This window comes from Rana temporaria, chromosome 7 (assembly GCF_905171775.1).
Source record: "Rana temporaria chromosome 7, aRanTem1.1, whole genome shotgun sequence".
NCBI classification, from domain to species: Eukaryota; Metazoa; Chordata; class Amphibia; order Anura; family Ranidae; genus Rana; species Rana temporaria.
This window is the reverse complement of record NC_053495.1, coordinates 122,912,499-122,934,884: the sequence shown is the minus strand read 5'-3', so window position 1 is coordinate 122,934,884 and position 22,386 is coordinate 122,912,499. Positions and strand designations below refer to the sequence as shown.

The 22,386-nt window shown below is 41.0% G+C and overlaps 1 protein-coding gene across 1 annotated transcript; it reads left to right on the top strand.

Annotated features, from left to right (window-relative positions):
- Positions 1-972: 972 nt before the first annotated feature.
- On the top strand, positions 973-17,819 carry LOC120945609 (pancreatic alpha-amylase-like). The gene is made up of 10 exons (XM_040359909.1): positions 973-1,167; positions 2,808-2,954; positions 7,674-7,871; positions 10,420-10,650; positions 13,493-13,626; positions 13,922-14,044; positions 14,131-14,230; positions 14,373-14,494; positions 15,882-16,007; positions 17,581-17,819. The coding sequence occupies exons 1-10, from the start codon at positions 1,000-1,002 to the stop codon at positions 17,768-17,770; spliced, it is 1,539 nt and encodes a 512-aa protein (XP_040215843.1). The 5' UTR covers positions 973-999; the 3' UTR covers positions 17,771-17,819.
- The last annotated feature ends 4,567 nt before the right edge of the window (positions 17,820-22,386 follow it).

Here is a 22,386-nt window from a genome sequence, read left to right as displayed (position 1 = left end):
ATTGCACTAACAGTGGAAGGGAGCCTAATGGGTTATGGGTAAATAAAACATGTATGCTTGGCACATGTGTGCCATAGTCCTTGTATATACAAAAAGTATGTTTTAATCACAGTTCCACAAGCGAGAGCCTAAAAGGCATGTAAAAACCTCAGCAATGGCATAAGTGCTCCCCTAAGCTGTAATATGTGACACTGCACGTCAAAGTCAAGAAGAAGCTTAGGAGGAAGCCTTCCTTGGCAATGAACTACCATGGTATCTGATGTTTTGAGAGGTGGAGCAAGCTGGCAGCAGCAGTGCAAGTGGCACTGAAATGTGAAAACCTGTGAAAAATTCAGGCGCGTATAACATCACAATTCTGGGCACCAAGCTAGATATGCAAGGCTAGCAATGGCCATGATGTCCACCTAACACACTGCAAATGCTTAGCATAGACATATGGGTTTAAAAGGCTTTTAAATAGAATCTGTAAAGCATTGGTATTAGGGCAAATGCCTCATACTTTTGCCACCATGTACAACTGATACATTCCCAGCGGTGATAAAAACAGAAGAACGTGTTTGGGAAGTGTTCTCACAGCTTATCCAATGCTCACCAAATGCCTATGCCTGACAATAATGTAAACTAGCCAATAATATTAAAATATATAATATTATAATATAAAATATATTACTTAATAAAAGTTCTGCACCAGGGTAAGGAAATGGTAGCAACATATCTAATGCATGAACCCAGACAGCCCATTATATAAGTGCATCCTTGTACCTAAAATGTAGAGTGCATGATTTATTGGTACACAAAACATCTATAATAAGTAAGCATGTTTAAGATAACAGCATTTTTAAACGTTAAAAAATGTTATGTAACAGTGAGAATTTTTTGTATGCATTCACCTGCCACATCTGGGAGTGTATTGACATGTTCACTCTACGTCAGGCTTTGAAGATAACTCAAGTATATAAAGTGGAAAAAAAAGGAAGCCTAGCTACCGTAGAGTCCAAGATGAAGCTCCTACTGCTCTTTGTATTTGTGGGGCTTAGCTGCGCCCAATACAATTCAAATTTTAGGTCTGGCAGGACTTCTATGGTCCACTTGTTTGAATGGCGCTGGGTAGATATTGCTGCAGAATGTGAAAGATACTTGGCTCCTAATGGATTTGGTGGTATACAGGTAAGTGCATCCTAATTGGCTTCTATGGCTAAGTCCTTGTTCGAATGAGCATGTGCTTGTGCAGGAGTAGTGTGTATAGCAAGCTTTTCAAAGCTTATGTAGAGCTTTCAGAAATGTTCAAGCCTAAAAAAAGAAGGGGTCTTTCTAGAATTGTAAAAGACCCAGGGCATTCTTGGACAGCAAGAGGAGAGGAATATGGCCACACATAAGACAATTGCCAAATTGCATTAGCAGTAGGAGGGGCCTTAATGGGGCATGGGTAAATAAAATCTGTATGCTTGGCACACATATGCCGCAGTCCTTGTACATACAAAAGTATGCTTTAATCACTGTTCCAATAGCGAGAGTCTAACAGGCATGTACAAACCTCAACCCAATCATTAAAGCGGTAGTAAAGTCCGCTTTGTGATTTTTACCTACAGGTAAGCTTATAATAAAGCATACCTGTAGATAAAATAAATATACAGTATCTCCTAAACATGCGTCTAGAAGATATCTGCTCTTTTGGAAGCCGGTGATGGTACGGCATACCCGTGCCATACTTTCAGAGCACTGTGCCGTGGCCATAACGGGAGTGATGCCATCGTGGCTCAGATATTGCTGCAGAATGTGAGAAATACTTGGCTCCCAATGGATTTGGTGGTGTACAGGTAGGTGCATCCTAATCTGGTTTTATGGCTAAGTCCTTCAAATGAGCATACACTTGTGCAGGAGTAGTGTGTACAACAAATTTTTGCAAAAATTATGCAGAGCTTTCAGAAGTCTTCAAGCAACTTTGTTCAAACCTATAACGCAGGGGTGGAAAATGTATTTTTCCAGGAGGCCGCATGAGAAACTGGGACTGTTGCGGAGGGCAAAAACCCAAGTTTAGTGTATAGTAAAAAAAATCTTTTGATTGATCTAGGAGCCTTAGGTGAACAACACTGGAGAAGAAAGGCCCAAAAGAACGTAAACATATAGAAAACAAAACACCTGTCCCTAGGAATAGTAGGAACAACTGAAATATGAAATAGTGAGCACACTCACAATTATTAGAAGCGGTAGTGAAGAAATGTCCTCTGTTGGTCACAATGTAGGTGTAGGGCAGATGGAAAACAAACTGATGGGGCCCACACACGATCGGTTTGTCCGATGAAAATGGTTAATTTTCATCAGACAAACCGATCGTGTGTACAGGGCTTTACTGGCAGGCTTAAGAATATAACTGGCAGAGCTGCAAGCACTGTGACTGGGAGTAGAGAACCGTAGATTGGTACCGATGGGGTCTCTACAGATACTGGAGTGAAGGACAGGTACTTGGCTCCTGTGGTTTGCAGCATGCAGGCGCTAGCACAGGAAGAACTTGGCTGGGTAGCAGAGCAGCAGAAGAGCCTCAATATGTCTCCCTGGCACCATTCTCCCTCCAGAATAGAGGTATACCAGTCAGCTCCTCAGGCTCTCTCGTTCCAGTTCTTAGAGCTCTACACATGGATATCTGTCAGCATGCCTCTCTGAGTCCGCTTCATCACTGAGGCTCAGGAAGGCATGCTTGTCTAAATGGAATTTAGAAATAAATACACACACGCACATGTATTGTCTGTTTATTCATAAAACTCTAAAACCATCACATTTACTGACTGTAATTACTTTTGTACCCCCAGATCTCCCCACCAAATGAGAATATCATTATTAACAATCCCTGGAGACCCTGGTATGAGAGATACCAGCCAATCAGCTACAAAATCTGCTCCAGATCCGGTACTGAGGCCCAGTTCAGAGACATGGTGACCAGATGTAACAATGTTGGGGTATGACTCTTATCATTTCCTTCTATTTATTATACACACATTGTATACCGCATGTTTTTTGTTTTTAATGTATGATTTCCAGGATAGCAATAGGCATTTAAATATCTGCATAGCTTTCCATGACTTGCCTACCAGGTGTATTTTTTTTCTTAAGAACTCTTTTTGATTAGTAGATTTTTTTAAGGTAAATTGCAGTACAAATACAGAAGAAAAATAAAATAAGACATATGACAATAGGAATGAGTACACAAAGCTTTACAAAATCACATTTTGTCATATAAAAAGCAGAAACTTGAGTGATCATATGAAAGCTAGACCCTGAAAAATATAAGGGTAGGTAACAAAAAAAACAGGAAACAAAAAAAGGAAAAATGCTCAGTGGACCACAGCTCATGCCCCTGTTTGAAGGAAAAACATCCTTTCTAACTCTGTGCTGGTACACAGCTCTCTAATGCCTCGTACACACGATCGGAATTTCCGATGGAAAAAGTCAGACAGACTTTTTTCCATCCGAAATTCCGACCGTGTGTATGCCCACCTGAGTTTTTCCATTAGATATTCAGAGGAATTCCATCGGAGTTTACATAGAGAACATGTTCTCTTTTCCGCCAATGGAATTCAGTCGGAATTCCGATGCGAGTTTGGTCGGACACAGGTCTGATTGTGTGTATAGGGCATAAGCCTCTTACTTGCCCGACTTCAAAGTTGCCGATTTCCAGTGTGACTTTGGAGCGCAACTTTAATGCGACTTTGAGTGCAACTTTAATCCAACTTTACACTCGCTGGCACTAAGTCGCATCAAAAGTGCCATCAAAGTAATGCAGGCACCTTTTTCTAAGTCGCACTGATCTGAATGGGTGCTATTGAAAACATTGGACTGCAACTTTATGTGTCCAAGGTCGCATGACCAGTCACACAAGTGTGAATGGAGCCTAAATGAATGTACAAACAAATATATTATTTTAGTTTTCTACTAAGAGGTTCAAAATCACCTGCTTAAATGAGGCCTTTTGCTGTTTACAGAAATAAATAACATAAAATCAGCATATCTACGCCTTTCATTAGACTACTGACACACAATGCCAGCATTACTTAGTATAATGGACAGTGTTGGGGTAATGCTTGAATACCGTAATAGGCAGAAGTGCTCTTTGTTGGAGAAAATATTGGTAAAGCTATCCAATCATGGAACGATCACCCCTTCTGCTCTGGAAATGTAATTTCCTTTAGATAGAAAAAAATCTCAAATGGGTTAAACTCTGTGGATGCTTCCGTTGTACAGCAATCTTTTTTCCTACAAATGCAAAGGTTGATCCTGTCTGTTCCATTGAGAACAAATAGTATAGTAGATACTTACATAGTTCCTAAATGTCCCTGATTTGGAGAAACTGTCCCATTTTTGGAACAAAGTCTCTCTATCCCTCTCTTCCTCCACAGTTGTCCCTCTTTTTGGTCTGATGTATACACCTCTAGACAAATTTACTATTTAATTATCAAACGTGTTTTACTGTGCTAATTCTTTCACCCAACTTTTAAATTATTACATTTGTAAAAGTGATTGTTAGGGAAAACATTTTATAATAAAATATACTTACCTGCTCTGTGTAGTGTTTTTTTGCACAGAGCAGCCCCAATCCTCCTCCTATTGTCGGATCCCCCACCAGGGCTCTGGGCCCCTTCCCCTTGCTGAGTGCCCCCATAGCAAACTGCTTGTTTTGGGGGCACTTGTGCATGCTCGCTCCCAGCTTTTACTGCTGCCGACTCTCTGGATTGAGATCAGGCTCAGGTAAGTGTTTAAGGGGGCGCTGCCGCGCTGGGTGGAGCACATTTTGAACGTTTTTTTTTTACCTTAATGTAGAGAATGCATTAAAGGGGTTGTAAAGGTACAATTTTTTTTTTTACCTAAATAGCTTCCTTTTCCTTAGTGCAGTCCTCCTTCACTTACCTCATCCTTCGATTTTGCTTTTAAATGTCCTTATTTCTTCTGAGAAATCCTCACTTCCTGTTCTTCTGTCTGTAACTACACACAGTAATGCAAGGCTTTCTCCCTGGTGTGGAGTGTCATGCTCACCCCCTCCCTTGGACTACAGGAGAGTAAGGACACTCTCTATGTTGCAGATAGAGAAAGGAGCTGTGTGTTAGTGGGCGTCCTGACTCTCCTGTAGTCCAAGGGAGGGGGCGAGCACGACACTCCACACCAGGGAGAAAGCCTTGCATTACTGTGTGTAGTTACAGACAGAAGAACAGGAAGTGAACATTTCTCAGAAGAAATATGGACACTTAAAAGCAAAATCGAAGGATGAGGTAAGTGAAGGAGGACTGCACTAAAGTGAAGGAGGCTATTTAGAAAAAAAAAATTGTACCTTTACAACCCCTTTAACCACTTCCAGACCTGCGCACGACGATGTACGTCCATTTTTTAAAGATTGATATCTCGGTAACGGCAGCAGCTGCTGCCACAACCGAGGTATCAATCTTTAGTGTGCGCGGTCTGGTAAACGATAACGGCGGTCTCCGTGGCGGATTCGCCGCGAGATCGCTGTTATCGGTGGCGGGAAAGGGGCCCCCCCTCCCGCCGCTCTCCCGCGCCCTCCGCCGCTTACCGGAGCCGTCGGTAGCGGCGGAGGCGATCGGGACCGTTCGGCAGCTGAGCGGGGACGAGACTGAAGGAAAAATCTCCTTCGCCCGTCCCCATAGCTCTGCTGGGCGGAAGTGACGTCAAAACGTCAGTCCCGCCCAGCCTCTTAAAGAGACAATTTTTTTTTTTTTGTCATTTGAAAAAATTACATTTCCAAAGTTTTTTTTTTTTTTTTTTTTTTGCATTTAAGCCCAAATATGAGATCTGAGGTCTTTTTGACCCCAGATCTCATATTTAAGAGGACCTGTCATGCTTTTTTCTATTACAAGGGATGTTTACATTCCTTGTAATAGGAATAAAAGTGATCAATTATTTTTTTTTTCAATGTAAAAAGTATTAAAATAAATAAAAATAAATAAGAAAACAAAAGTTTTTAAAGCGCCCCGTCCCGACGAGCTCGCGCGCAGAAGCGAACGCATACGCGAGTAGCGCCCGCATATGAAAACGGTGTTCAAATCACACAAGTGAGGTATCGCCGCGATCGTTAGAGCGAGAGCAATAATTCTAGCCCTAGGCCTACTCTGTAGCTCAAAAAATGCAATCTCTAGAATTTTTTAAACATCGCCTATCGAGATTTTTAAGGGTAAAAGTTTGACGCCATGCCACGAGCGGGCGCAAATTTTAAGCGTGACATGTTGGGTATCATTTTACTCGGTGTAACATTATCTTTCACAATATATAAAAAAATTGGGCCAAATTTATTGTTGTCTTATTTTTGAATTAAAAAAAGTGATTTTTTTTCCAAAAAAAGTGCGCTTGTAAGACCGCTGCGCAAATACGGTGTGACAAAAAGTATTGCAATGACCACTATTTTATTCTCTAGGGTGTTAGAAAAAAATATATATAATGTTTGGGGGTTTTAAGTAATTTTCTAGCAGAAAAAACTGTTTTAGTCTTGCAAACACCAAATCTGAAAAACACCTAAGGTCTGGAAGTGGTTAAGGTAAACACTTTACCTTACAACCACTTTAATTCTTCATATAATGGGAGAGTGGCCAGGGGTGTGTCCCTATTTTGCATCTCAGAAGGTTGAGAGGTATGCACTTTATTACAGTACCTTGAAAAAGAATTCAAACCCCTTGAAATTTTCCATTTTTTTTTCACGTAAACGTATTTTATTGGGATTTTGGCTGTGCTGCTATCAATCTCCAATGACGAGCCGCCTCAAGCAGAGGGAAACCATTGCGGGAACGAGCCCAGGAGTTTCGTGGCTTAGGTAAGTAAGACGGTGGGGCTGGGGGGCCCCAGATTGCAAGGTGTTTTTTCACCGTAATGCATAGGATGCATTAAGGTGAAAAAACACAAGGCTTTAAACCCCTTTAATGGATAGATTGATAGCAGCGCAGCCATTGGCTCCCGCTGCCGTCAGTCAAATACAATGATGCAGACGCCGGGGGGGGTCCTGCTTTCTGTATCAATAGATACAGGACACAGAAGTGCACCTGCACGGGTGTCCCGAAGGCGACTGCTTCTCCGATAGGGCACTCGAGTAGAAAAGGAGCCACGAGCACCTCTGAGGGACCCCAGAAGAGGAGAATTTGGGCCACTCTGTGCAAAACCAACTGCACCGTGGAGGTAAGTGTGGCATGTTTGTTATAAAAAAAAGAGGGTTTTGGTTAGGTTGGAGAGGGATTAGAACACCAGTCAGTTTTTTTGTTTTTTTTGCTGTCTGCGCCCCCATTAGGGAGATTCACCCTCTCTATTTTTTCCTGTTTTTGAGCTGTCCCTAGAAAAGTAATAGAGTGAAAAATCTTCCAATGTGGATGCTAGTTCTGGTGACCTGGGAGTCTCCAAGGAGTTTTCTTAATTTGCCAGGACTTCCTGTTTAGCTATGGGACAGGAAGTGAAGGGAAATCCCTGCAAAGGGACACCGTTTACGAAAAATACACTGACAAGAGTTTTCATCAAAAATGAAAAAAGTTTTGCCTATAGAAATAATCTTATATAAGACCGAATATTACAAGTGTGGCATATTCCACTTTATTCAAATGCGTTCATATTTAATATTAAAAAATACCGATTTATAAAAACAAACAAACAAGATAGATCAGGATAATAACTGGACATGTATTACGTTTTAGGTTTATATCTATGTTGATGCCGTCATTAACCACATGTGTGGATCATCTGGTGGTGCGGGAACACATTCAACTTGTGGAAGCTATTTCAATACTGGAACCAAAGAATTCTCTGGAGTACCTTATTCTTCTTTGGATTTCAATGACAACAAGTGTTATACAAGTAATGGAGAAATCCAGAACTACGGAGATGTTAATCAGGTACAATATTGTGTTTTCACTGATATTTTAAAGGCTATAAGCTGTTTTATTTTTTGCAATTTTAAACACATTTCCACACCTTGAAATCTTTTCAATTAGCGTTTTTTGCGTTAGAAAAAAAAGTGAATGGTATTCTGCAGAAGGATGACTTAGCAGTTGTCGCAGATTCTTTTTTTCTTTTTTTAAAGTGTATTTTTGTGCGTGTACTCGAGAGAGGAGCCGGACTGCAGGAGTTGGGAGTAGGTAGGCCTCCCCCAGAGGCAATCTGCCATCTTTCTCCATGCCCCGGGTGGCAATGGCGGGTGCGTGAGGGGGTCCTCCCACACAGCCCGCCCTACCTGCTCCTCTTTGAAGCCCAACGGGGCAGAGGGACTCCCTATAAGGGAGTGAGAGGATCTAGTCCGCTCAACCAGCCCCATTAGTCCTTCGCCTCTCTTTTTTAGAGACCGCGTGGTCAAAGTGCGTGCATGTTAACCCAATTTCGAGTGCGTGTAAGTGTGGTGGTTTTTGTGGGAGGGGGGTGGGCGTACTAAGCGCAGGCTTACCTTGCATAGCACACCGACCGGGAGCCGGGCCGAGACCACCAAACTCAATTCACATGTAGCCGAGACCGGGATCCGAACCCCTAGCTGCAGAGGTGAATGGCTTGTCAGCGCAGTGCCAATCGCGTTGAGCCACCACAGCTCCCAGTTGTCGCAGATTCAAACAATTTGTTTCTTGGTAAGAAAGCAGTAGTGAAGAAAAGTATACCGCTCTAAAAACAATCAATCCCCATTGCTTCCGTCCCAACAAACCAAGAGGGTGCTGGCTGTGCTCAATTACCATGAGATGAAAGAAAAATCCTGGATCGCCGCACTCCTCAAAAAACAATGCTACGAGTAAGCATCACAGGATGCGAAACATGTCCGCTCTTTTTTCCTAATCCACTTCTTGTTTGACTGCATGAATTTTGGCTGTTTTTTCCATTTGAATTTTTGTTGCTTTTTCATGTTTTGAATAAAGACATCGTTTTTTGAGGAGTGCGGCAATCCAGGATTTTTTCTTTCATCTCTTGGTAAGAAAGCAATTCATTCTTAGCAGCATTTGGAACTGACTACAATTTTTTTTTTCAGCTGCTTGCTTATCCAACGTAGCTTAGGATGCTCAATTCACAGCAGTGATTGATTTGTTGTATACAAATGTGTTCTTTATCCAGCACCAGCAGCAACTTGGCAGGCATCTGCAAAACGTTTTAGAAATGGATTAAGGAGATTTGTAAAAGCTCCAAAAAATCTAACCACACAATCTCTTATATGACTGCACCCCATAGAAAGAAGATATGTGTTGCGCTAGATATGCCCTATTCATGGAATAATTTAACCAGTCCTTGTTTGAAGTATTGTATTACAGCTCATATACTGTGCCAAATGTTTTATTTACATAGACATTTATAATAATTGATAACATTTGTACATATATTGTGATATGTTGGGGGCCCGGATGAACAGCTACTTGTATTGGTAAAAAACAACACAGGGTTTAACTTTCCAAAAGGCAACCAAAACCAGCTTTCTTTGGCATAAAACAAACAAAACCGTTCAGAAACTTCTCATATACAAAACAAAACTTTGGCTCACCAGCATAAAACTGTCCCCCAGCAGGGTGCAGAGTCCCTGGCTGCTCCAGGGTTTCAGAAAGGTCACAAGGCTCAGAAAGCATATTAGCTAATCAGCAGCCCTCTCACAACTTTGTCCTATTCCACATCGTACCTCATGGACGCCTGCTGGCAGCTTTCTGCCCTTTTCAGCTCTCTTGCACAGGCTGGTTAACAATTTTAGGGCTACAGTACCAGTAGTCAGGGTTGTGGGCTCTTTTCAATACAAAAATCTCTCCAAGCCTCTAAATAAGGACTAAGGGCTCTTTCACACGGAGCGGACCGTTTCTGGGTCCGCTCCGTGTGTCCGCCAAAGCTCAGCGGGGATCCCCGCTGAGCTGTCGGCTGATAGGGCGGTCCCCGCACACAGTTCAGGGACCGCCCTGTCTCTGCTTCGCTCTCCCCTATGGGGGATCGGGTGCAGACGGACCGTCTGTCCGTCTGCATCCGATCCGTTCCGCCGAACGGAAGAAAAATAGGGTTTCTTCCGTTCGGAAAAGCGGATCCCGACGGACGCGGACGCTAGCGGATGCTCCATCCGCTAACGGACGCGATCCCATAGGGATTCATTACAAGTCCGTTAACGGACTTGTAATGAGCGGACGAACGGTCCGCTAGTGTGAAAGAGCCCTTAACAATTCTGGGGAAACTGCAAGTCAGTCTTCCCCTTATGCCAGATTGCCCTGGAACTCCCCACCCTGAATAGGTGAGAATCCTTCAGTACGTCATCCTTTAATATGTCACCCCTTTAAAGTACCGCAACCCAAACAAATTAGACACATACATCTTAGCTAAGACACATCCCTGGCATCCTCTACTCACACACACACACACATACAGTATATATATATTTATTATTTTTGTTACAGATTTGATGACTTTTTTTTTTACTTCACATGTATACCACTTCAACAGGTGAGAAACTGCAGACTTGTAGGCCTATTGGACTTGGCACTGGAGAAGGATTATGTCCGTGGAAAAATTGCTGCCTTCCTAAATAACCTTATCAGCATTGGTGTAGCTGGCTTCAGACTGGATGCTTCCAAACACATGTGGCCTGGAGACATTTCTAACATTATGAGCAGATTGAGCAACCTGAACACTCAGTGGTTCTCAAGTGGCACCCGTCCTTTAATCTTCCAGGAGGTATGAATTTGTCTGTTGTTTAACAATCTAATGATATTTGTTTCTTTGGGTAATGGTTTAGGTGTTTAATACATTGTGAATAGTTTGCACTGGTAAATATATGAGGGAAATGATATTTGTGTAAAAATTATGATTTTTTTCTGGATTCAAAGAGAACAAAGTGCTAAAATTTATTAAGAGACCATTAACATGTGCAATTGTTAATAACTCAGAGCAAGCAATCTATAGCAACTAAATTCATCAAATTAAGTAAACAAGGCAACTTGGATGTTATTTATTATTATAATTTAACAAATATATCTGCCCAGTTCGCAATTAACGCATAAAATAAAGTTTATACTTGGGGGTCTTTAAAAAAAATAATAATAATTTGTTGGCCATATGACATATGAGATGAACAAAATGTCCCTTTACTTTTTCTAATAGATTAATTTCTGTATCATCAACTCTATCTAATGGCCAAAATGCAGTACATTTTCTTATTGAGGGATTTCAGAAAACTATACTGCATTTTGGTTATTAGTTGAAGCTGATGACACAGGAATGAATCGATTAGAAAACATACAGTGAAGTTTCTTTCAGATTACACAAATGTTTTATAAGTAGACCCCTTGGTGTATTCACAATTCTTCATTTAAATAGAATGGGAAATAAATTCAAGCAGAAAAAAAAAATATCCTTACATTAAAATCTATCTATCTAGACTCGGTTTCCACTAGTGCGACTTATGCAAATTGGAACTGAAAAGTCGCATGACAAGTCACGGTTCTCCGTAATTTCCAATGAGTACCGTTCATATCTGTGCGACTTCAAGTTTCAGCGACTTCAAAGTAGTCCCTGCACTACGTTGGTCCCACTTTGATGCGACTTAAGGTCCATAGACCTCAAGAATACACAGGCATAGTTTCCAGTCACATCAAAATCACACGACTTTCGGGTCGCAATAGTGTAAACAGAGCCTTAAACATTTCTTTGCATCTACAAGTGCTTGTCTATACAGTATATGTCCCTTTCATAGTAGTCTATTACTGTTTTATTCATTCTATTCCAAATAAATACCTGGTTGATTCTGACAGTCCTCTTTCTTCCCTTTTGCAAACTGACTACGAAAAGCACAGTAGCAGATTGATGTTTGCATGACCAGTTTGCATCCCAGGGCTTGTTTTTGGGAAGTACGGGATGCCAAACCAACAAACTGCATGCCTGTTTCTTCCATGGTCTGATTAGCTTGCCACGCCCCTGCCAATCACAGACATTTTCTGTAACGCAGTGCCACTCTTATGTAGCGCAGTGAACTTTGAGTGACATAGCGAACTGCCCGCAAGCTTTCAAAACTAACCTGCCCCCGGATAGCTGGAAGAGGACAAAAAGGAATGCCGTACAGTCACATAACCACACATTAAAAGCTGAAAAACATAAAAAAAATTATATTTTTAAACAAAAGTAGTTTCTATTTGATAAAATTAACTTTATTATCATGTGTCTATGCATCAATTATATAAATAAGTACAGCGCTAACAAAGCATATTTATACAAAATCAAAGTAATGCACCTATAAATAGTGACCACTATAGATAATTATTGTTCAACATCCTATGCATTAAGGTGAAAAAACATCTGACAATTACTGGACCCCCAGCCCCTTGATTTACTTACCTGAGCCCTGTAATGTCCCACGACAAGGACGCGCTGCACCTTTGCCCTATGCAAAACTTGGACAATTCCTTATTATTTAAGCACAGCGGTAGTTCAGTGGTTAGCACATCTGCCTAGCTGCACTACTCTGGTTTCCTTCCATTCTCCAAGGATATGCTAGAAGGTTAATTGGGTCTTCTAAATTGTCCCTAGTGTGTGTATGTATGAATGTGAGCTATGGACCTTCGATTGTAAGATCCTTGAGGGCATGGACTGATGTGAATGTACAATATGTTTGTAAAATGCTTCATAATTTTCCAGTGCTATGTAAATAAATAAATCTTTATCCCGTTAAACACCCTGCAAGTACAGAAAAAAAAAACATGATGATCTGGCAGAAATGCAGGCGGCTCCTGTTCTGCTTAAGCCATCTAAGCACTGACAGTTTGACCTATATAACTGATCCAGTTGCAGTGAAATAGTTTATCTTACAGTGACTCGATCCAAATGACATCCTGCAGATCGTAGAAAGCTTTAATCGAAAACTTTGCAGATCTTCACAGATGAACATCAGATAGGTCACAAAACTCATAGTGTGTCTAGCTCCAGCAGAATACAGCATGTGTGATGAATGAATACTAAAGTATGAAGAAGAAGGGTGGATTTAACTACATAGAGCATCCCCTAGCTATGGAGTGAGAAAAAGACAGAATTATTTAAAGGCCAGCAAAAATCAATGCACGTGTAACATGATAGTTTCCAATTCCTGTTGTGATCTGACAACACACAGCATTTTTGAAGACTGAGCAGTGTCAGCTGTGCTCAGTTTTCTTTTTTTAAGCTACTCAGACCCACCTACTCCCTGATCTCCACAACATAAAGACTAATCATTCTGTAGCCCAACATAACAACTAGGAGGGCTCAATGGTCTCCTTAAGATAACACAGGCACAAGTAACAGGACAACAGAACAGATACTGAACAGATATAACTACATGGTTTGAGTGGTGTAATTAACAGACGGAAAGGTAGCAAGTAAGAGAGTTTCATTGTTAGGGTTCACATACACTTTTAAGTCTAACACTATCACCTATAAATAGAGTGTGACACTTCATTTAATATCTTTAATTTTCATTTTGACCTGACATGGCATGAATAATGAAACAACGTGATCGTTGACATGAATTATGTTTTTGTGTTTCTGATAGGTTATTGATCTGGGTGGGGAAGCTATTTCAGCTAGTGAATACTATGGAAATGGCCGTGTGACTGAGTTCAAATATGGAGCCAAGCTTGGCGATGTGGTTCGCAAGTGGAACGGACAGAAGATGTCATACCTGAAGTGAGTAGAGATGCATCTATTTGGGCTACACAGCGGCCTAGTGGTTAGCACCCCTGCCTTGCAGCACAGAGGTCCCCAGTTTAATTACCGTCCAGGACATTATCTACATGGAGTTTACATGTTCTCACTGTGCCTGTGTGGGTTTCCTCTCACACTCCAAAGCCATGCTTGTAGGTAATTGACTCATGTCTAAAATTGTCCCAAGTATGATATTCTACTCATTGCAGTAAAAGCTTCTTTTGTGGTGAACATGAACTGTATAAAGGATATTACCTGTCACTATTTTGCCCTATAGGAACTGGGGTGAAGGATGGGGTCTCATGCCTTCCAACAGAGCCCTGGTGTTTGTTGACAACCATGATAACCAGAGAGGACATGGTGCTGGAGGTGCTTCCATCCTTACCTTCTGGGAATCTCGGTAAGGATTTACTGTAAACACAAATAATAAAATGATTCATACATGGTTTTATGTGCACAAACCTGTTCTATTTCTAATTTCTACAGCCTGTACAAAATTGGAGTTGCCTTTATGTTGGCACACCCCTATGGTCTCACACGTGTCATGTCTAGTTATCGTTGGACAAGAAACTTTGTCAATGGAAAGGTAAAGAACATTTTCAAGAACTCAAATTCTTATGATCCTTCTTTCCCTGCTTCAAATCATCCTATCATTGTATGTCTTTAACTAAGTATGAAGCAGCAAATTGACTATAGACTACACCTGACTGGTTCTGTTTACTCTCCAGGATGTCAATGACTGGATTGGACCTCCAAGCAACTCTGATGGATCAACTAAGCCAGTTACTATTAATGCTGACACAACCTGTGGCAATGATTGGGTCTGTGAGCACAGATGGCGCCAGATTAAGTGAGTTAAAAGAGAAATGTGGGATGTAAAAATAAAAACATACATACTCTCCTAGATGGCTGCTCCATCAATTGGTCTGATGTGGCAGCTATCGACAGCTATGACAGTTCTACACCTAGAACTGAGTGATCAAAGTCTAGTAGTCACCAGCTCTGTGCTCTTCCCCTCCAGCGCTTACTGAAGCACCAGGCTGTGGAGGGTGTGGGAGCAGCTGTCTCAGGCTGAGCTAGCTGCCAGTCAGGCATCTGGGCAGATTCAGACATTATTGTTGGGATCTCTGCAGAGCCTGGACTGGCCCTGTGACATCAGCCGACAGCAGACTTCAGCCCACAGGAATGCAGAATGAAGGGCACTTCTGTTTTGTTTCAGATAGATTTGTTATGTTAGAAATCTCATTATGTTGCTTTGTTTCAGAATTTAAATTTTGCTTAATTTTATTTAATTTTGTTTATTCATTTTCAAATTCCAAATGTTTGAAACAATTCAAATTTTGATTTGTGCAAAAAATAATTGACTGTTTTAGCAATAGAAAAGTCAGAAAAAGAACGGCGCAGAGTCCTCCCCCCAATCCATATCAGGCCCTTCGGGTCATGTATGAATTATAAGGGAAACCATGCCAATATTAAAAAATAAATAAACATACAGTGTGGGGGTCCCCACCAAAATTTAGGCCAGACCCTTATCCGAGCATGCATGCCAGGAAAAAGCTAGGGGGCAAGCTCTGCCCCCCCCCACCCCAAAGCACCTTGTTCATCTGGAACCGGCCAAGATTCAAATAGTCTATGGTCAGCCTTAATGCCCTGTACACACGATCGGTCCATCCGATGAAAACGGTCTGATGGACCGTTTTTATTGGTTAACCGATGAAGCTGACTGATGGTCAGTCGCGCCTACACACCATCGGTTAAAAAAACGATCGTGTCAGAACGCTGTGACGTAAAACACAACGACGTGCTGAAAAAACGAAGTTCAATGCTTCCGAGCATGCGTGGACTTGATTCTGAGCATGCGTGGATTTTTAACCGATGGACGTGCCTACAAACGATAGTTTTTTTTCTATTGGTTAGGTATCCATCGGTTAAATTTAAAACAAGATTGCTTTTTTTTTAACCTATGGATAAATAACTGATGGGGCCCACACACGATTGGTTTGGTCCGATGAAAGTGGTCCATCAGACCGTTCTGATCGGTTTGACCGATCGTGTGTACGCGGCATTAGCCCTGTGTACTCCGCATTTAGTTTACATTCAGAACCTCCAGCTACCAGATTATAGGTGTACATTAACATGCAAATTTGAAAATAAATCCAGCATTTGACAGATTAATGTGATATGAAGTAAATTTCTATGTATAGTACCTTTTTCTATTTTTTTTCTTTTGCTTTTAGGAACATGGTAATCTTCCGTAACACAGTTGATGGCCAATCATTAACTAACTGGTGGGACAATGGAGGAAATCAAATTGCTTTTGGCCGTGGCAATAGAGGATTCATTGTTTTTAACAATGAGAGCTCGTAAGTGATTTTAATATTAGTTACAAACAGCAGTTATCCTATGAGTAGCCAAGAAAACAATTTAAACCTCTTTAGTGACATCAAATATAGTTTTGAGAGTCTGTCACTTTGAGAATACTGAAAGATGCTAAAAGTAATGATATGCAGGCACACAGCTGTGTGCCAACAAGTGACTGAATCAGGTTTAGTATTGTTAGCCTGGTTATAAGCTGGCAATTTTTCAACATTTCTATGTACTGCGGGTGCTTACCACTGAGTGTCTCACCCACACACACGTCTATTGACACATTACTATTTTAGGCTGACTTATTGCAGGTAGGATTGGACTGAAATTTGACCGGTTCAACAGGGACCGACTTTGCTTCAGCTTCAGAGCTCTGCCATACCCCTTGCCCATACTGTTTCTACTGACCAAATGCTTTGGCTGCAATAGTGTGCCAATGGATAATACTGGGCTTGTGTGCTTGAGTGCCACTGTTGGGTAGGGATGAGCCGAACACCCCCCTCCCCCCCGTTCGGTTCGCACCAGAACCTGCGAACAGACCAAAAGTTTGTGTGAACTTTAGAACCCCATTAAAGTCTATGGAACGCGAATGTTTGAAATCTAAAGTGCTAATTTTAAAGGCTAATATACAAGTTATTGTCCTAAAAAGTGTTTGGGGACCCGGGCCCTGCCCGAGAGACATGTATCAATGCAAAAAAGTTTTAAAAACAACTGTTTTTCCGGGAGCAGTGATTTTAATAATGCTGAAAGTGAAACAATAAAAGTGAAATATTCCTTTAAATTTCGTACCTGGGGGTATAAAGTATGCCTGTAAAGCAGCGCTTGTTACCCGTGCTTAGAACTGTCCCTGCACAAAATTTAATTTCTGAAGGAAAAAAGTAATTTAAAATCACTCGCGGCAATAAAGAGAAAATTCAATTATAAAAAAAAAAAAAAAAATTTTAAAACTTTTTTTTGCATTGATACATGTCCCCTGGGGCAGGACCCAGGTCCCCAAACACTTTTTATGACAATAACTTGCATATAAGCCTTTAAAATTAGCACTTTAGATTTCTCCCATAGACCTTTACAGGGTGTTCCGCGGCTTTTCAAATTTGCCGCGAACGCCCCAAATTGTTTGGCGAACAGGCATTGTTCGAGTCGAACTCGAAGCTCATCCCTACTGTTGGGTAAAAATAAAACTACATGCATTGATCTATTGCAAGAAAACAGTCAAATAGATATATTTATAGACACTTGTGATAATGATGAAAACAACTATGTCTGGCTTCAGATTTTATCATTATTATCCATAATCATAAGGTTACATGTTTTGGTGGACACTGGAGAGGTAAACTACCTAACCTACCTACCCTCTGCTTCTTGGGGTTTTACTTGAATTTAGATGGAAGTAATAAACTAACTGTTATGGAAATTCACCAAGGTGCAAATTTCTAAAGTGACTGAAAACAGGACAAGGAACTATGACAGTAAGATCTTGACAAGGAGATTAAAACAAAAAACAGTGGGTGACAATACCTGAGAGTTACCTATACCTTATATTATTTAATCATTGCCTTATTCTTGCAGGAACATGGATTCTACTCTGAACACTGGACTTCCTGCTGGCACATATTGTGATGTAATCTCTGGACAGAAAGAAGGCACCCGCTGTACTGGTGTACAGGTCACCGTGAGCAGCTCTGGCTCTGCCCGCTTCACAATCAGCAGCTCAGCTGAAGATCCATTTATTGCTATTCATGTGAATGCTAAGCTGTAATTGTTATCATTTAACCTAGCACCAATAAAAATATTCAGACAGTGACTGACATCCTTGGCATTTTTTAGTTGTGAAATATGATTTTCTGGTAAGGCAACAGCTAAAAACAAGAATACATGTATTCTGTATTCAAAACCAAAATAAATGTGTCTATAAATACATTTTAATTTCAAATACATAGTGAGAATACATGTTAAAATGTATGTTGAAGCCAAACTTCTGGCCTTTTGTCAACTTTTTCTCAATGACAAGAACTGATGGAACAAGTAGAAAAAAAAAACAAAAAAAAAAAAACAAGCAAACTGTCAACTAGATCAAACCTCCCCCCCCTCTCTGCTACTGTTTTCTGTTGCTTTCCCTGTCCTTGGAAATATTTCCTATAACTTCCTATCACTGTAACCCAGTGGCGTATCTTCCATGTGTGCGGTGGGTGCACATGGGCCCTGAGGGGGGGTAGGACTCACTGTTCTCTAAGATATAAATATACAAATTGCTGCAGTGTAAATGTCAAATATTAACATAGTGAAATATGTGAAAATAAATTATGATAAATATTTCTAGATAAAATTTTTTTTTATAAAGCTCGTTAATATAATGCAAAACAATAGCTCTTCTGTGTATGCATCAGCTGGATAACCATCTCATCAAGAGAAGTAAAGTGCAAAAATAAAAATAACAGTTCCTGACCTGTGACGTGTCTCAGAAGAATGCAGGGAGGGATGGGCTGCCTAGCGGCCCAAGAAGAAGTGGGAGCTGGGTACCTGTCAAAACTAGGCACCCCCCCCCCCACAAAAAGAAAATGACATGCCAAATGTGGCACATCAGGGGGTCAGGATTCCTCAAAGTGGAAGTTCCACGTTTGGGTGGAGCTCTGCTTTAAATGATAATATATATTTTTTAATTAATGAATGACACTTTTTGAGGGCTGGTATACACCATAGGGACACAAGGAGGGCATTAAGGATGGAATCCAAGAGTGACCAGAAATATGGGAAGAGGAACGAACATCTGGGAACAAGGAGAGAATGAATGAGAGGAGAGGAGAGAACAGACATACAGACCCCAGAGATGGCAAAGAGGAAACCGAGGGGGCGTCAAGAAAAAGAAGACGCGAATATTAGGGGGAGGCATTTTTAATCTCAGTGAAGTAATTTTTAGTGAAGAAGAACTTAAAGTTTTAGACTTAGGATTAAAATATGCTCCAGACAAGGAACTAGATAAGTTTGAAACGTATATTGACCTACAAAAATTTGTATGAAAAGTGAATATAAAGACAGTTTTTTTAAATTTTAAAATTAGGAAACCAGACAGGGAATTAGCGTTAGAACTTATCAGCACTCAAACCTGAGAAATAACTCAACGTTTAACCCAAAAACACAGCAAAATGAAAGCCTAACAGTTTTTAAGAAAATGGTGGAAGAGGATATTAGGAAATTAAAAGTAAACAAGTCCAAACGGAATAACATTTGGAAGACCATCAAGGAAATTGAAAAAAGGAAGAATATAATTATCAGACCCACCGACAATAACTGGTAATTTTAAATAAACAGGATTACGAAACAGAAATGACCAGGCTTCTGAATATACATGACACGTACAAAAAACTAAAAGTGAATCCCAAAGAAGAGTCAAAAAAGGAGAAGATGTTGGCATTCTTACAAAGAAAGAGGCAAGGTTCCTCACTCCAGAGATGTCAAAAACACCAGTTATATAATATGTTCCCAAAATCCATAAGGATCAGAATAAACCACCAGAAAGGCCCATAATAAGCAGCATCGTTTCGCTATTTTCAAGATTAGGGGCATATATAGACGGGTTCCTGCAACCACTAGTGAAAGAAGGAAAATCCTATTTAAAGGACAGTAGACAACTAATTAATGAATTGAAAAATGTGGAGGTAACAGAAAATTACATAATAGTCACAATCGATGTGAACTACATTATACACTAACATAGTACAGGAGGATGGGATACAAAGCATAGAGTGGGCCTTACACAACCAGACCAATATGAAAGAAGAACAGATAGGGTACATTATTGAAGGGCTGAGGCTAGCCATGAGCAATAACTATTTTTGGAACAAGGGTGAGTACTTCACCCAAACTAAGGGCGTAGCAATGGGGGCTAAGTATGCCCCCAGTGTGGCCAACATATTCTTAAACCACTGGGAGAAAGAACAAATGTATAGTGTGCAAAGGGCCAATCTCAAAATGTACCGAAGATGACATTATTGATGACATTATGATTATCTGGAGGGGCACAGAAGAAGAATTACAAAATTTGTTTAATGAAATTAATCATAATGCCTATGGAAGCACGTTTTCTGGTACTTGGAACAAAGAGACAAGTGATTATCTAGACTTGCAACTATTTAAGGAGAACAGATGTATTAAAACAAGGACCTTTTAAAAAAAAAAAACAGACAGGAATGGATACATCCCAACCAACAGTTGCCATCATAGACAATGGATAACTAATATCCTGAAAAGGCAGGTGATGCGAGTCGACAGAAACTGCAGCAATGCTAAAGACTATGAAATTCAAGCAAATTCCATTATAAACACATTTGTAGAAAAAGGCTACAACAAAAAAGAGATGGTAGCACTAAAAGAAAAAGTAAAATGTATAGATAGAGAACGTATGACAATGGAGATACCAAAAAAGAATAAAAAACAAAAACATATGGATATGGTCTTCCTAACAGGATATAACATACAAAACAAAGCCCTAGAAAACATAATAAAAAAGTACTGGCCCATTCCCCAATCAGATAAAGTTTTAAAGACCATAATACCAAAAAAAAATTATTTTATCTACAGAAAGGCCCCTAGCCTTAGAAACCGTCTTGTACACAATGCCCTGGATCCTCCGAAACAGATTAAGATTTTAAAAAATCTGAAAGGCTTCCATAAGTGCGGGACATGTCTCCCATGCAGGGAGAGTAAAAAGACCAATAAGAAAAAATAACATTTTATCTCCACGGCAAATGGATCTAGTTACAATATAAAGGAACTAATAACATGCAACAGCACGCATGTAACGTATGTCTCATGGGCCGTACACACGACTGAACATGTCTGCTGAAACTGGTCCGCGGACCAGTTTCAGCAGACATGTTCGGTCGTGTGTAGGCCCGAGCGGGCAGGATTCCAGCAAACATTTGCCCGCCAGGCCTTTTTCCAGCGGGCAAATATTTCTGGACTTGTTTTAAAACACCCCGCTGAAATCCTGCCCGCTCGGACATGTTCGGTCGTCTGTACAGACCTACCGTACATGTCCGAGCGCCCGCCATCCCTCGCATGCGTCGAATGACTTTGACGCATGCGTGGAAGCATTGAACTGGCAGGGCCGCCCACGTCACCGCGTCATCGTCGCGTCGACGGCGCGGACACGCCCCGCGTATTGTTTACGCGCGGATTTCTGTATGATGGTGAGTACAGCCACTATACAGAAATCCCCGGGCAGACATGTACGGTGAAAACAGGCCGACGGACCGGTTTCATCGTACATGTTTGCTCGTCTGTACCTGGCCTCAGAGTGCCCATGTCAGAAACAATATGTCGGAAGAACAACTAAGGAGCTGCATGTCAGGATCCGAATTACATATTTTAAACATTAAAATGGGATTCAATAAACATAGTGGGCCAGATCCACAAAGCGTTTACACTGGCGTATCTATTGATACGCCGCGTAACTTCTAGTTTGCTCCGGCATATCTTTGTTTTGTATCCACAAAACAAGATACGCCTGAAGCTGGGCTAGATCCGACTGGCGTACGTCTTAGTACGCCGTCGGATCTAAGGTGCATATTTTTGTAATTTAACTACTGCCCCATCCAATGCGATAGCAGCACTTTAATGTAATTCCTTAGTTTTAGCCCCAATCTGTTCCTCACAGTAAAATGTCATTATAAAAATTTAGTTCTCGTTTAAACATTTTTAAAACATATATTCTTATCATATTTTACATGTCAAATCTGTGTTTTTAAAGTATCATAAATTTTAATAGTTGCATTTGCAAACATCAATACACTGCAACCTGTGTGGATAAAAAAAGCATAGTAAGTGGATTTATATTGCAGTCTGTTCAGTGGTGGCCCGTCCATAGAGGGTGCCCGGGCGCCCCCCCCCCCCCCCCCCCTCCCCAGTCAGTAAAAAAAAAAGAAAAAAAAATTATATTTTTTTATTTAAACATGTCCATTTAAGGAAAAGAAAATTCCAAAAAAGGTCGTTAGGTGCACTGTGTCCGAGCGCCGGGTGCCAGGCACAGTGCAGTGTGGGTATCGCCACATCTGTGCAATCACGAGATTGCAGACGAGGCGCTACATTGGCAGCAAAAAAAATGCCTTTGTGGCGCTCTCCGGCGCGATGGACTGTATTGTTGTGGCTCGTGCACATCTCTGTGCTAGTCCCGACATCACAGGAAGAACAGGAAGTGACGTTGGGACTCTCGAGCTCAGTGCGCCTAGAACTGTTGAACAGGTTAGCTGAGTTATGCTGCCTGCCATGCCTGCAGTAACAGGTCGTGAACCCCCTGCTTATTCAAAGTGTGTTAATATGTAATAGCGTGTAAAACGGACCCCCTCCCCCACCCGATTTGTTAAAAAATATATTTTT

Bases quoted from the DNA above. Each gene is read 5' to 3' on its own strand.
- LOC120945609 (XM_040359909.1), top strand. From the start codon at position 1,000: ATGAAGCTCCTACTGCTCTTTGTATTTGTGGGGCTTAGCTGCGCCCAA. The intron at 7,872-10,419 runs GTACAATATTGT...CCACTTCAACAG, and splicing joins ACTACGGAGATGTTAATCAG to GTGAGAAACTGCAGACTTGT. The intron at 14,495-15,881 runs GTGAGTTAAAAG...TTTTGCTTTTAG, and splicing joins CACAGATGGCGCCAGATTAA to GAACATGGTAATCTTCCGTA.